At 28.4% G+C, this 15,652-nt stretch overlaps 1 protein-coding gene and 1 pseudogene across 1 annotated transcript in view; one reads left to right on the top strand and one right to left on the bottom strand.

The window, feature by feature from the left end:
* The window catches only part of LOC113367276 (putative fatty acyl-CoA reductase CG5065), a 13,286-nt gene extending 11,114 nt beyond the window's left edge, over positions 1-2,172 (top strand). Inside the window, exon 6 of the mRNA XM_026608897.1 lies at positions 2,163-2,172. Coding sequence (XP_026464682.1) covers positions 2,163-2,172 — 10 coding nt within the window. The remainder of the gene's footprint in view (positions 1-2,162) is intronic.
* Positions 2,173-2,354: 182 nt separating this feature from the next.
* Positions 2,355-13,446, bottom strand: LOC113367275 (annotated as a pseudogene).
* Positions 13,447-15,652: the final 2,206 nt, after the last annotated feature.

The following is a 15,652-nucleotide window of genomic DNA, read 5'->3' as shown; positions in this document are numbered from 1 at the left end:
TTGACACCCATGCTCTACGTTATATCAAAACTTAGTTCCCGTATCTTCGAAAAGAATGGATCCACCTTTGCCAAAAACTAAACAGCACGTTTACTTATGTATGAAAATCGAATGTTTTTTTTAATCTTTTAAATCGATTTATCCTTGCGCCCGAAATCGTGGATTAAGAATTGTATCCAAACATACACATGCATCCATTTTTTCTAGGAAGTTAAATATTCAAAACAATTATCATCTTATAATTTTCCTAGCACATTAATATCTATTATGATTTGCCTCGGAGACCATAGCAATTACATGTTTCTATTTATAAAAATAAATCATGATTATGGATTTATTAGTTGTATCAATGTTATAACGGCTAGACTTTCGCCAAAAACTAATCAGCACGTCTCCTTATCAATACAAATCGGATGTTTTTTTAATGATTCAAATCGGTTGATCGTGGTTCCCGAAATCGTCGACGAAAATTTATATCCGCACACCTATACACATACACACACATACATCAATTTTTTCTCAGGTGTGCCAAAATAAAAGTGATATTTAATACTAAAGTAATTGCGAAGCTTTATGTGAGTTTTATACAAGGATTTAAAAGCGGAAAAATCATAAATATGACGTGAGTTTCAAAAAAAATTCAAATTTTCAAAAAAATCAAATATTAAAAAAGTTGTTTTTAGTAAGTTAGTTTTGGGTACAGAAAGTTCCAGCAATTTGCCTTAAGGCACGATGCCATGCATCACTAATTTCATAATTGTTATTGTAATTAACTCTTTGATACGTAAATGATCGCAGCCCACACGATATATCTGGAATTTTCAAATTTTGATGCGGTCTATACGAGTAAACGACGATTTTCGGTGCGTTTTCAAAGAGTTTAAAAAATCTAATTCATTATTTGAATAGTGAATAGTGATTTATTCCACGCATGATTATAGTGAATTCAAAACTAAATCATTATTAATATCTTCTTATATATAAAAATGAATCGCAAAATGTGTTGGTAAGCGCATAACTCAACAACGCCTGAACCAATTTAGCCAATTCTTTTTTTTAAATGTTCGTTGAAGTCCAAGGATGGTTCTTACGGCGAGAAAAGATCGAATAATTGCCGGAAACCCCTAAAAACAGATTTTTTCTTTTTCACATACAAACGTTTTCTAACTAAAACGTAGAATCTATTTGAACGTTAAAATTCTTCTGCAATGATGTATGAAAGGTAATCCTACCGAACGATTATTCATATTTTAAAAAATCTTTCTGAAGTTTGTTATGGGATTTTTTTAGCATTTTTTGAAATATATAAATATAGTTAGATTGTAGAAATAAATGGAAAAAATTATAAAAAAACGTTGATCATTCATTGGCATTGAAAATATTTGAGGCATTGTTTGGCATTAAGAAGACAGTCATTTGCCATTACCTTTAAAATAGTATATTACAAGTTCTGATGAAGTCAGAATTAAAAGAGTTGTAATCCAATCAATGCGGGGGGTGGCGACGGAATGCAAATTGTTTTCACTTCTGAACTTGAGATTAAGATTAGCCTATTTCCAAAATATCATGCAAATTGGAGCACAGTAAAAAAAATCACAGGGCACACGCTTTTTCCTCTCCATATTTTTTTTGATTGTAGGTTGAATAGAGCACATGAGAACAGGATTTGACAAATTAATTCACTTCAAATATAAGCTTAAGTAATAATGTATATTGAATTATTTGTGGGAAAATGTAATTTAGATACTAAAATCACTAAAAGCGATTTAAAACATGGTACGAAATTATAAAAATTATAGGCAACATTATTGAAGACATTATTTTGGGTAGAAAATTTCCAGGTGATATTGTACTTTTACCGCAAATGCTATATATTAATTCTTTCTGAATTTGTTATACCTTTTAAAAGAGTTCTTATGCTATTACCACTAATACATCACAAAGACAGACGATGATTTTTTGTGTGAAAAATTTGGAAAATCAATGTTTTAGTAAATAAACAATAAATCATTTATTTATACATCCACATCTACAGGTGTAACTAAAAATATTGGATAACCTTTGGCATTAAAATGAGCTATTGGAAATAAATTTGTTCAATAAATTGCAGTGTATATTATTAATATACAGTTTTATTGAATATATTTTAATATTTGTTAAAGGGATAAATAAAGTGTTAACTATGGGAATTGATAGTCATCAATTCCCATCTCTCATATAAGTAATTCAAAAAACAAAAATTATTAATTTTAACTGAACGGTAAATATTAGTATAGGATATGAAAAAAATGTAGATGTGGGTACAGGATAACGTCTGTCGGGTCATCTAGTTATTCAGTATTATTAATAACACACTACTTTACCTTTATTGCGCCAACAATGGCAGCTGCTCCAGCCATGTCTGCACGATGCTCGTCGATAATTGTCCTATTTGATTCCTTTTTCAAATGAAGACCGCCGGTATCAAAAGTCGTGCCTTTTCCAACCAATATTATTGGTTTATCAAATTGAGGTGCTCCACAATACATCACTTCCACCATGACAGGTGGTTCACAACTAGATTTTCCAACCATTAAAAAGGCGTCAAACTTTCTAGATTCCATCCATTCTTTTGTTCTGACATCAACCATTATCGCGCAATTGCACACTTCATCAACTACAGCTTGAGCAAAAGCTGTCGGCGTCATCACATTACCAGGCGCCTCGCACAATCGCCTCGCCAAATTTTGATTTTGACCAAATATCAAACCTCTCTTCCAGCCTATAAAAAACATGCAAGTTTTTAGAAGATGCGAATTCTGAACACAATTATTCCACATTAATACACAGGATGAATCGCATGTTCTCTATGATTTCGAGTTAAGGAGCACACATCTAGTGTGAAATTTTCAAAAAATCGAGTTTTCAATTTTTTCATATTTCGATAGGTTATACCTTTAACAATAACATATCAAAATTATAAATCGATATCCTAAATAGTTTTTGAGTCACAGCCATTTAAAGAGTATATATGTGCCCATAATTATGAAAGTGGTCTAAGTCAAAATTAAAAAAAAATGAGTTTCTAAGTTATTTTATACCACATTATTTAAACTAAATGTATTCAATGTAATTTTTACGAAATTGTCAAAAATGAACCATTAGATCAAGGATGAGCAACCCGCGGCCCGCCGGATGTTTTTCTGCGGCCCGCCAAGCATTTCTCAACAGATTATTTTTCTAGATATTTTATCAAATACGGCTGTAAAGGCTAATTTTGTCTTCAGCCAAATTCTGGTAAAAGCTGTTGTTCGAAGAAATAGCATTTCCTGATAAAATAAATATTAATTAATTTAAATATTAGTTTGACAAGCTTCAATGTTGCAAGAAAAATTGAAAACTTGTCCGAGGACATAGCAACAACGCATTTCTAAAATTAAAATAATTAAATAAGTAAATCTTATAAAGTCGCGAGGATTAAATCATTGCAAATTTAAAGACTTCCTGACAATTTAGATCGTGAATATGGCGATTTTCAGTACTAAAGTACGTTAGCTCAATAGTGATGTAATGCTTAAAGGATTATACGACTCAAATGGCGAATTACAATTGTTTTAGGATGTGAAATAATATTTATAGTCATTTCGTCATTTTTGTAATAAAGAATAATATCTTTTGCAGAATCTTGTGTTTCACTTTTCACATTCAAAAAAGGAAAATGTAAACAAATTTTAATTGTGATTCCAAATGTTCAAAGCTAACAAGACAGCTGTTTTTATCTAATTGTTTTCTTCGCTATTTAACATGCAAAATAATACAGATTTAAAAAATTCATTTTTCAGTAACCATCGAATTTTTTTATAAATCTTAAATCTAAAATCGCTTTTGAAAAAAAAACGCAAATCAATTTATGATAAATTCTCTTTTTGGAAGTACGTATATGCGCGAATAATTACACATTAATAATAATTAATCCATTCAGAAAAAAATCTAGATCGAAGATTATGCCAGTTTTTAAATGTTTAAATCTTTTAATTATTATTATTTCACTTAATCCTAATCAGATGCGATACATATATGCTTTTGTTTACAATTCTTACAATTCTCTGTTTCTACACTTATAAGCTTTGGTGTATTTTAGACCTATATAATAAGAAATGTGAAGTTGACAGTATATATTTATAATAATCTATTTGAAAATGCACGAAATTACTATTAATCATAAAATAAGTGAAAATCTGGCGCAAAATTCTTGCTCGCCAGAAATCCTGTTACGACAGATATCATGCTACAAGGAATACTGGCGTCGTGTGCACCGGGCTTTGTACTAATGATTTTCTAAAAATATTTTCTGTAGCTAAACGTTTGCCGGGTCAGCTAGTATATATATAAATTACGTGCGGCCCGCATTAAAATTTGAAAATTTAAATTAGCCCGTGGGTTAAAAAGGTTGCTCGCACTTGCATTAGATAGTGGTTGTAATTTCAACATTATATGGAATTCATTTAGTGTTAATTATGAAAGTGGTCTATGTCAAAAATTAAAAGAAATTATATAAACATCTTGGAAATGGCACGTGGCCTTCTTTGACGCGTTTCTGAACTACATAATAAAATAAATGACAATCAAATTTTAATAATAACGACAATTTCATTCCGGTTTATCTAACCATATAATTCAGTTTGGCGCTTCGGAATTAATAAAATTACTGGTGGCATATAATTTATATATTTTAACACTATGTCAACAGATAACGGTTCAGGTAAGTTAATAATAACGTACTTATTATGTGAATATATTAATTATTATTCGAATAAGATGTGATCTGCAGATATTATACGTCCACGTAATACTTCCAAGAAATGGAAAAGAGTAAGGCAGTTATCATCTTCAGATGAATCATAAGAAGATTTCTTTATAAATTTAGAAACCCCAGAAATGGTGCAGAGAGAAAAAGATAAGACAAAAAACGGGCAAAAAATGAAGGTAGTTACGCACAAAATATTAGAATAATTAAGAGAAATAATGGCAAAGAATACACGACAAAAAAATCAAAACTTGTAAGTGCTAAAATTTTTGATAATAAGGATTGCTTTTGCTCAAAAAAATGTTTAGATCGCGTAGAATATAATGAAAGAAAATTTAATTTTGATACTTTCTGGAAACTAAAAGATTTAATAATAATATTGAAACGGTAGACCACAAATTTTTGATATCAGGTCATTCCTTTCTACCAAATGATCGTAATTTTGGGTTGATAGAAATAAAAATAAAAAAAGAAAATTACTTATACAACCCTGAGCATTATTATGAATTGATAGAAAAGTGCAGAAGAAGCAATAAATTTTCGATAAAGCGAATATCGCAGCCGGATTTCATTTCAACGAAATCATTAGAAGATACAATAACAAGAATAGTAAAAAATACCGCGGGCGAATCTGTCTCTGGGCTACAAATTCAATGGATGAGATTCTTGAAAAATGAACCTTATAAAATGTTTTATAAAACTTCTTTGGATGATTCTACATTTCACGTTTTGGATCTTTCACCTAAAAGAGGAAGACCAAAAATATACGGAAATATTAAATTACTTCCATTCTACACCAGCATTAGACCAGTATCGGAAGAAAAACTTAAAGATATTATGAGTTTACTACCGTACATTCCTCCAGTTTTTCAGGAACATTTTAAGAATCTTAAATACTCGAAATAATGATAAAAATGGATTACCGTTTAAAAATAATAAATAAATGCTCACGAATTATTCCAATAAAATTATTGTTTCAAATAAAACTCAAAGTTCTTTATTGCTTTAAGTCAATTTAAATGGCATTCAGTTAATTTTGAAAATGGTCAAAGTCAATTCAAACTTTAAAAACAATATTATCGTATGAAATTCACACAAAACTTCATATTCATAATAAATTTCCATTAATTAAGACTAATAAAATTGAAAAAATTAAAATGTCGCATAATGTAAAAATATTTTTTAATTTATTCAAATGCAATTCATTAAATATCTTGAAACAAGAAATATATGACTTAGACCGCTTTCATAATTATGGGCATATATGTATGTATGTATGTACGTAAAATGTGCATATCTAACCTTCAGTGTCATTTGATTCATAGGGCTCTACAATCGGTATCGGTTGGCGATACTTTTTTGATTTAAACTCTTGGTATCGAAAAGCGGCTAATGTAGCTGCTTCGGCAGCTTCTTGTGCATAACCACCCATATCTTCAACCATGATTTTTTTCATGCCTTCTTTTCTTAGTCTTGTAACTCCAGTAGCAACAGCCACACGAACATCTTCCCTACCTTCATCAATAATTTCCAATTGATTGTAACCAGCTCCCTTCTTTCCAATCTCGACAATACACACGGATACAAACTCCGAATCAAGATTATTGAATACATGACCTTTTCCTTTACCCTTTCGCATGTCGCTAACTTCTTTTATCATTTGCACAAGTTTTCCACTAACCTTGTCATTATATCGTTCTGCTGTAGGTGTCAGTTTTGGGCATTGACCCAGTTCGTACGCTCCCAAGACTAAACCTTGCCGCCCTACATCGCAGTCATTTTTAGATGAATAATTTCGTATGATTCCGTTAAATGGTCTGATTGCGTAAATAGCTCTTTTCCAACTTGTCATTTTGTATACCAGAAATTAATTTTGTATTATACTGAAATTTTGAATAATACTAAAAATTTTGAAGAAAATTGAAATTTATTTCCGCGACCGTATGATGATTTTTTGTTTTCGACGGGTGACTAATGCTACTAGATAATTTGATAATCCCACAAAATAATAATCATGCTAGCTATGAAAAATGCAATTTTGTTTGGTAGAATTTCATATGCATAGATATTTTCTGTCACATATAATAATACAGTGAAGAAAAAAATCATTGCCTTCAATGAAGAAATTATTATTTGAAAATTAACCTTCATTCATTTACTAACAGTAACCAAATACCGTTGTTTCAAAAAAGACCGTCGAGAAATCTCGGTGCTGTAAGTACAAATTATGATACAAATCTAGAAACTATTGGGGTGTATAGCATCGTGCATTAAGGCAAATTGCTGGAACTTCCCGTACCGTAACGAAATGTTCGAGGAATATTAAAAATGTTTTCAAATAAATTATTATTAATATTGTAACATTGTCTAATATCTATATGAATTATATAAACTAAATTGCAAAGTTGAAATTATTTGATTAAAGTATATTAGAACTACAGTCAGAATTAAAAATAAAATCTGAATTATTTTCGATATACAAAAAAAATTTTTTTTTGAAAAAAAAATTGAAAAAAAAAGTTGAAAGTTTTTTTTTCCAAAATCAATTATTTTGTTAACACACTATAGGCGGGCCCCGTAAAAATACTCGACAGACCAAACTGATATGTGTAGCGGGCAAATCGCTTGCTCGACACGAGTGCTCTTTCCGTCGCCTCGCATGAACACAAATGGCTGTCACATTGAACATATTTTTTTATAACTCTTTTTTTTAAAAAAAAAACGTCTGGTTGTTTTGAACTATAAAAAAATTATTTAATTAATGCATAATTAAACATAAAACTAACAAAAACTAGTGGCGTATGGCATCGTGCCTTCAGGCAAATTGCTGAAACTTCCTGTACCATAACGAAATGTTCGAGGAATATTGAGTATTGAATGAAATATTTTTTTTTCTAAAGCAATTGTTATGTCAACACAATCAGAATGTTTTTTGAATCATTCAATTCGGATGCTTATTTCTATCAAAAACTGCCATTTTGTGTACATTTAGCTCCGTATCTTTGAAATGGCTGAACCTGCCTTTGCCAAAAACTAATCACCACTTCAGTTTTTGAGAGAACTAAGCGTCCGATTTGAATGATTCAAAAAACTTTCTGCTTGTTTTAACAAAATAATTGATTTTGGAAAAAAAAATTTTTGTTTCAATTTTTTTTTCAAATTTTTTTTTCAGAAAAAATTTGTTGTATATCGAAGATAATTCAGATTTTATTTTGATCTAATATACTAAACAAATGATTTCAACTTTGCAATTCAGTTTATATAATTTTTATAAATATTTAACGATATTACAGAATTTATAATAATCTGTTTGAAAGCATTTAATATTCCTCGAACATTTCGTTACGGTACGGGAAGTTCCAACAATTTGCCTTAAAGCACGATGCCATGCGCCCCACTAGTTTTATCATTTTTTTCCTAACCTATCCACTTTTTATTCAGTATTAATTTATTTAACAACACTTACCTGGCCATGTAATAGCAGAATTGTTAATGAAAATATAGGAATTATATTCGAATTTAAACCTTTTAATATTTATAACTTCTTACATTATAAAAAAAAACAAATAAATTATGAATTTATCTTTTTATTAAAAAATAACATTCAATAATACATTTATTGGCTGATTAGTTCGATGACAATTAAGTCAAATGATAAAAGTGGTTGAATTATAAAAATCTATATATCATTTTTTACTGTAATACCAATTCCCTAATGTATTTTATATGATTCGGTCGATTATTTTTGAGGCTTGTTGTGAATAGATATGCTAATTAATAATTACTTGTCTAAAAAATAATGTTTATAGATTCTCTCAATTTCGCTTTCTGTTTAAAACATATGGTGGGAGACTATCGTTTAAAGATAGAACCTCCCATTCTCTATTCAGTTTGGTCTTCTTAATTTGTTCAGAATGTTTGAGTCCTTCAGCCTCGATGATAAAAAAGTACCACTCAATCTACAATGTCTTTGATGAAAACCTTGCTCTTCCATTTTTAATACTGTGTTTATAGCTATATCCATTGGACTCGAGCATCTTCTCTTCAAAATCTGACTCTTTATCTGATTATGATAACTCTCCAAGAACATGTTTGTATTTATGCCCAAGCCTTTCTTGTAACAGTATGCCCAAGTTTTCACTCGATTATAATATGTTTTTTTTAAATATTTAACAAAATATATGGTGGATGTATCACGTTCAAGCTCAATTAAATAGGCATCTGATTTGGCTGGAAGTCTTCCTTGTCGTAATTTTTCATATACTGCTCTTTCTTTCTGTCGATTTTTAATCTTGAGTGCCGTTGCTCTTTTCCAACTCCTGGACACATGCCAGGAGCATATCAATTTTTTTTCTGGTGTTCCCATAACATGAGACCATGCATTAAAATATGCTGGTGCGTCATCAATCATAAACGTTGTTGTCTTTATTAACCTACTGACTTAGAAATTTCTTGGAAAAATATTTTCAAAATGATTTCATCCTGCCTGTTGGAGAAACAAAATGCAACAGGTATTCCGCTTCCAAATTCGTCTACAACTACCAGAGTGTGTAAATGATAACCATAGCCATTTGTCCCAAGGGTTCCGTCAATGCATAGTTTGTCAGCACCAAATTCCATTAACATTTTGGCCTTCATGTTAGTCATAATGACCAAAATAATGTCTTCCTTATTTAGCCCAAAATTAGCTGTACCAGCTTCTTTATAAAACAGAACTTGGAACTGTTTCTTCAGTTGCTTTTCTCTGACCCATATTCACACGCTTACTTGATCATTAGGATTTCTGTAAGTCATATATGGTGGTGAAATGCGTTTTTTGATATACCATAAATCCTTTTTTGTAATCAAGGAAACGCTCAGCGATAGCATTATGTGCAACACTACATATACTGCTTATAATAACGTCATCCGTAGCTCCAGCTAGAATTTGCATACTATTGATAAGGTGTTTTGTAATAGGTCTAATAAGCACAATTCTTAGTATTTGATCCATATATATATTTCATATTTTAAGCTAATAATTTAATATTGGAAAATATTATATAAATCCTTATATATGTATATTAAATAAATATAGGTAAAAATTTTATATCATAAATATTTAATGTCATTTTGAAATACTGGCATATGCATAAACATCAAGTCTCATTATCGGCTTCATTATTTTAATTTTAATTCTTTAGTTCGTGGCACAAGCACAAGCACAAGCAAGGACTGTGCCACGATACATTTAGACAAGTCCCTTTCATGAAATAAAATTTGATGAATATTAAAATTAAAGCTATAGTTATTGATATTGGCACGATCAACAAGCGTACTTTTAAATTTTTTTTTTGTCTATTTTTCCACATTGTTGTAATTCATGCTGTCTTTTCTCTAATTTTTAAGAGGTCTTCCAATATATGAACAATTGCAATCACGGCTATTATATTTTTATATAATTATTATATTATAATTTACTTTTAAAACTACATCTTTCTTTTATATTTGTGGTGTTTTGTCTTTGATGTTACAATATAAAATTTTTGACTATGTTAATGGAGAAAAAGTAATATGAATATTGTGCTTTCCGAAAAGACTTTTGGATATTATGTTAAATGTACTGCCAAGATATAGACAATTGATGAAAATTGTTTTCTCAGGAACAAGAGTTTGAACTTGGTCTTCTAGTTTATTAACAGATAGTTTTAGTAATTTAGAGACTCTGTTATGTATAACCGTAATTTATAAAAAAAAGTTATTGCCGAGTAAGAAAGTTTTAACTGATTTAATATTTTTATCGAGAAACAAAGGGTCTGATCACAAGTTAATTAAAAATATCAAATTAGTTCAAACTATCTATATAGATTTTTTTTTGTTAACTACAAAAGTTTATATTTTCCTACCAAATAATAATTTTATCCCAATCGTTTTTTGTTGTATTGATATAAAGGCGTAGATTTTGTATGTATTACCACAGAAAAAATAAATAAAAATATGAAATAATAATAAAAAAAACAAACTACTAGTCCGTAAAGTACAGGCCAGAGTCAAATGGTTCTTGAGAAAGAATACATAGGGACTCTGGCCTGTACTTTACTTACTAGTAGTTAGTTTTTTTTATTATTATTCTATATTTTTATTATATATATATATATATATATATATATATATATTATATATATATTGGAAATATTATATAAATACTCATATATGTATATTAAATAAATTTCAATAATTCGAATTCTAACTGGTTAAAATTTTATATCATAAATATTTAATATCATTTTGAAATACTGGCTTATACATAAACATCAAGTCTCATTATCGGCTTCATTATTTTAATTTTAATTCTTACTCTCACTAATGCTCTTTAGTTATTAAATAGATGCTTCCAAGTTCATTTACAACTTTTTTTTTGCTAACAGACTCATGTGTTTGTGATATATTTGGTTATCGAATCTCATTTAATATTAGCTGTTTTCACATATTTTATTTTTGTTACACAAGCTCTAGCTTTTGAATTTGTAATGCTAATATGAATATTAATTAACAAGAACTTGTTTAAGAGATATATAAGTAAAGATATTTTAAAGAAATACTATAGTCTATAGTATATAATGACTTGCAAAGCATTAAAACGGATAATGAAGATTATGAGTATAAACAATCATGAAGCATCTATAGCTGAAATATACACATAACATTCACAAAATTAGATCAGAATGGCTAAAACAAAAGAGCTTCTAATAGTACACAGCTCATCATAATGCATACTTGTATTAACAATAATAGATCAAAATAGCTGCACTAAAATTTGTGAAGAACCTCTAATAATAGTACTAGAACATATTACAAAAATTGATTACTAAATAATCGATAATAAAAATTGTGATAATTATATTTGAAAGCAGTTGTATTGTGAACCATAAAATACAAAATATTTATGATTTACAACTATTGGCATATGACATAAATAGAATTGGAACATATAGGTGGATTTTGAAATATACCATCAGTTCAGTCTTATTTCAACAATATCTGTGATACCATAAGTAACAGAGAAAACAATATATACATTAGTCATAAACAAAATTAATCCATAAAGAACGGATTGGAAATGGGTGATGGATATTGGAAACTATTGTTCCAAGTACAATGAATAATCAACTTATAATATCATCACATGTTTTTAACTGTTATTTTTTCAAGTTGATATTGCATCTAAATATAAATGAAAATGTTAATATATTCATACTCACAAATTCGAGTTTTTTATAAAATAATCATTTTCTTTTTTACAATGAGAAAATGAACAATATATGAATATTGGCATTACTATATTCAAAAGCAGTAAATTTAAACATAAGCATATGAAACATGTTTTTTTGCTAATATTAAATGTACAACTCCGTGACTAATTATAACTATATTATGATTTATTTGGAGTTGGATTTGACCTGTAATGTTATTATTATTTGACCTGAGTGGAGTAATAATTCGTTATTTACCTAAATAATTAATTTAAGTAAATAATTACAGTTTGTGTAATAACTCACTATTGTTGGAATGAGCATTCTGTGTATCTAATGATGTAACAAAGTTCTTCTCTCAAATTTATGGTATTTGGTTTCATTTGTTTATATTATCATTTCAATTCTATCTTTCAAATTTCTAATGTGAATAATATTTATTAACAGCTATATTGTGGAGATAAGTTTTAAATTATAATCATACATATTTCTTTTCATATTATGGTAATAGGTTTTGAATTGTCAATATGATTTATTTATTGTTACTTTACGGTAATAGGTTTTAAATTGTAAATATGATATTTATTGTTACATTATGGTAATACGTTTTGAATTGTCGATATATTTTGTATTTATTATTACATTATGGTAACAGGTTTTTAATTGTTAATATGATTTATTTATTATTACAGTTTATAGTGATAGGTTTTAAATTGTGAATATTTGATTTATTTATTATAACATTACTGTAAAAAGTTTCGAATCGTAAAGAATTGTGTTTGACTGGTATGTGGTTGTGTGTTACACTGGTATGTGGTACAATTTGTTCTAGTTTTCTTTCACACCATGCTTTACTCATTAATATTAACATTATGTAAATAGATTTTAACTCGTAATCTATTTATTGTAAATAACTGTATATATTTAATTCACATTCAATAAAAAATACTACGACAATTATGCTTTATCTTTTTTTTTGTTAAAATAGCTTTGTTTGAGTAGCAAAATTATGTGATCTAAATGTTTCCAGTTATTCAATGTTGCATACTACAGTTTAAACTACTGTTAAAAACTGGAACTGGATTTGAATAATGCACTTATTCTGATAATAAAGATTGTGTTTTAAAATTCAATCATTTGTAGTCAACAATATTTGAAGTTTTCAATAATTATATTGCATACTAGTATGCAACAGATATAAGAAATGGTAAAAAATTTAATCTTGGTTAAATTTAATCTTGGCATTATATTGTATCATACACGTAGTCTTGATATAATAAATATGAAAGATTTTAAATGTAGCAGTATTTGGCTTACATAATTATACCTTTTTGTGATCAAGTAAATTTGTGCACACAAAATAGTTCACGTTTACCAGTGTTCTTCATATTAAATTCAATTCATATTAAACCACAAAACAAAGATCGAATAACATTGAATAAGTGTTGTGACGACAGTTGTTCTGATCTTGACATGACCAAAGTTTGGAAGAAATCTACTATAACATAACAAAAATCCAATATTGCAACAAATTTCTGACTAAATGAAAAATTATTACAAAACACCAAAATAAGAAATTGAGGTTAAGTTTCGACAGAGGCGACATATGTTTTGACATATATATATGAATGCTCTGCTGTTGGTGTGCCTGCTCAGAAGATTTTCAGATTTTTTTGAATGTTGGTACCGTGATTTCTTCGTTTCAGCCATAGATAAGTAAACATTTTCAACACTATTTTATCCGGTGTTTAGAGCCGTGTGTCTAGAAATAGTACCAGTAAAGCAAATAAGTATATATATATATATATATATATATATATATATATATATATACAGTAAACCCTCGCTTTACGTGGCAAGTGCGTACCGTGCAGTATAGGCTATGTGCGAAGGCATGGAAGGGGAAGTCAAATCGACCGAAGCGTTCGTAGTGGCTAACTTGGAGCACTAAAAGGGGCTATTATAAACAAAATTTTAAACAAAAACACATAAAATATTTATTTATTTCAAATTTAAATAAGATAATTAAAAATGAGCCACCATATCTGTTGTGTAGTGGGTTGTAGAAATACCAGCAGAAAAAGTGACTGCAAATTCTATACATTTTCCACAGCTAAGTGGAAAGAAAATCAACGGGAAAAGTGGATCGCAGCGGTTAGAAGAATAAAGTAAGTATCATAACCTTATTGTTATAAAAATACAATTTGGAGTTGTAAAATTGTTATGTTTAGAAAAAGAAAAATTATAAGTCAATAAATTGTTGTATTATCAAAATTTAATGCTTACTAAAAAAATGTTTTGTAAAACAATGTAATTAATACAAGCCTGAAATAATGAAAAATACATATTTATATATTGTATATTGATTATGTATAACTATTATCTATATATTAATTACATTTTATTATATAATAATTGTAATTTTATGATTAAAAGAAAAATAAAAGTTATCACATAGCGAAAAAATGTTTATTTTGCAGACAGTTTAATTAATACAATGCTGAAATAATGCGAAATATATATTTGTAGTGTTGATGGATCACCGTGGGTTCCCAAGCCCTATGATCGCATTTGCAGTGAATCGGTCGAGGTATTGAGTCCTACCTACTTGTCAACTTGGTCTTGTCTTTATAATAATGTCTAAATTATGTCTTTATAATAGTGTCTAAGTCTTTAGTTTGACCAAAAAAATGAGTAAATTAATTTATTATTTACTTATTCTATTGATAAAATACTATTTATCATTATTATATTGTTTTTATTAAGAACTATTCCGAGATTATGACATAAGCTTTGAGGCACTTAACCTTAAAATTATTTACTGCATTTCTTTATTTAATTAATCATTATACTTAACTTTGTTTTAAGTACGTTGAAGTGAATTTAATAATTTCAATAAACATTCAGCGTTCACATTATTACTGTATCTTGTTTATTATTATTTATAACAATTATTTAATATCTTTTTTCTTTAACAAACATGTAAAACCCATGAAAACCACACACTGATACCCCCAATTAGTTCATATTTATTACGGCGCTGCATGGGCGCTGCAGTCACGCTCGGAGCTGGCTATGTGCGAAGGCATGGAAGGGGAAGTCAAATCGACCGAAGCGTTCGTAGTGGCTAACTTGGAGCACTAAAAGGGGCTATTATAAACAAAATTTTAAACAAAAACACATAAAATATTTATCTATTTCAAATTTAAATAAGATAATTAAAAATAAACCACCATGTCTGTTGTGTAGTGGGTTGTAGAAATACCAGCAGAAAAAGTGACTGCAAATTCTATACATTTTCTACAGCTAAGTGGAAAGAAAATCAACGGGAAAAGTGTATCGCAGCGGTTAGAAGAATAAAGTAAGTATCATAACCTTATTGTTATAAAAATACAATTTGGAGTATTATGAATAGTTGTAAAATTGTTATGTTTGAAAAAGAAAAATTATAAGTCAATAAATTGGTTGTATTATCAAAATTTAATGCTTACTAAAAAAATGTTTTGTGTAAAACAGTAATTAATACAAGCCTGAAATAATGAAAATATACATATTTATATATTATGTATACTATTATCTATATATTAATTACATATTATTATATAATAATTGTAATTTTATGATTAAAAGAAAA

Source organism: Ctenocephalides felis, unplaced genomic scaffold, assembly GCF_003426905.1.
Source record: "Ctenocephalides felis isolate EL2017-DRISC unplaced genomic scaffold, ASM342690v1 CF-g0.4_SCAFFOLD_01170, whole genome shotgun sequence".
Lineage (NCBI taxonomy): Eukaryota > Metazoa > Arthropoda > Insecta > Siphonaptera > Pulicidae > Ctenocephalides > Ctenocephalides felis.
Note: the sequence above shows the minus strand (reverse complement) of the source record. Positions and strands in the feature narration are given on the sequence as shown.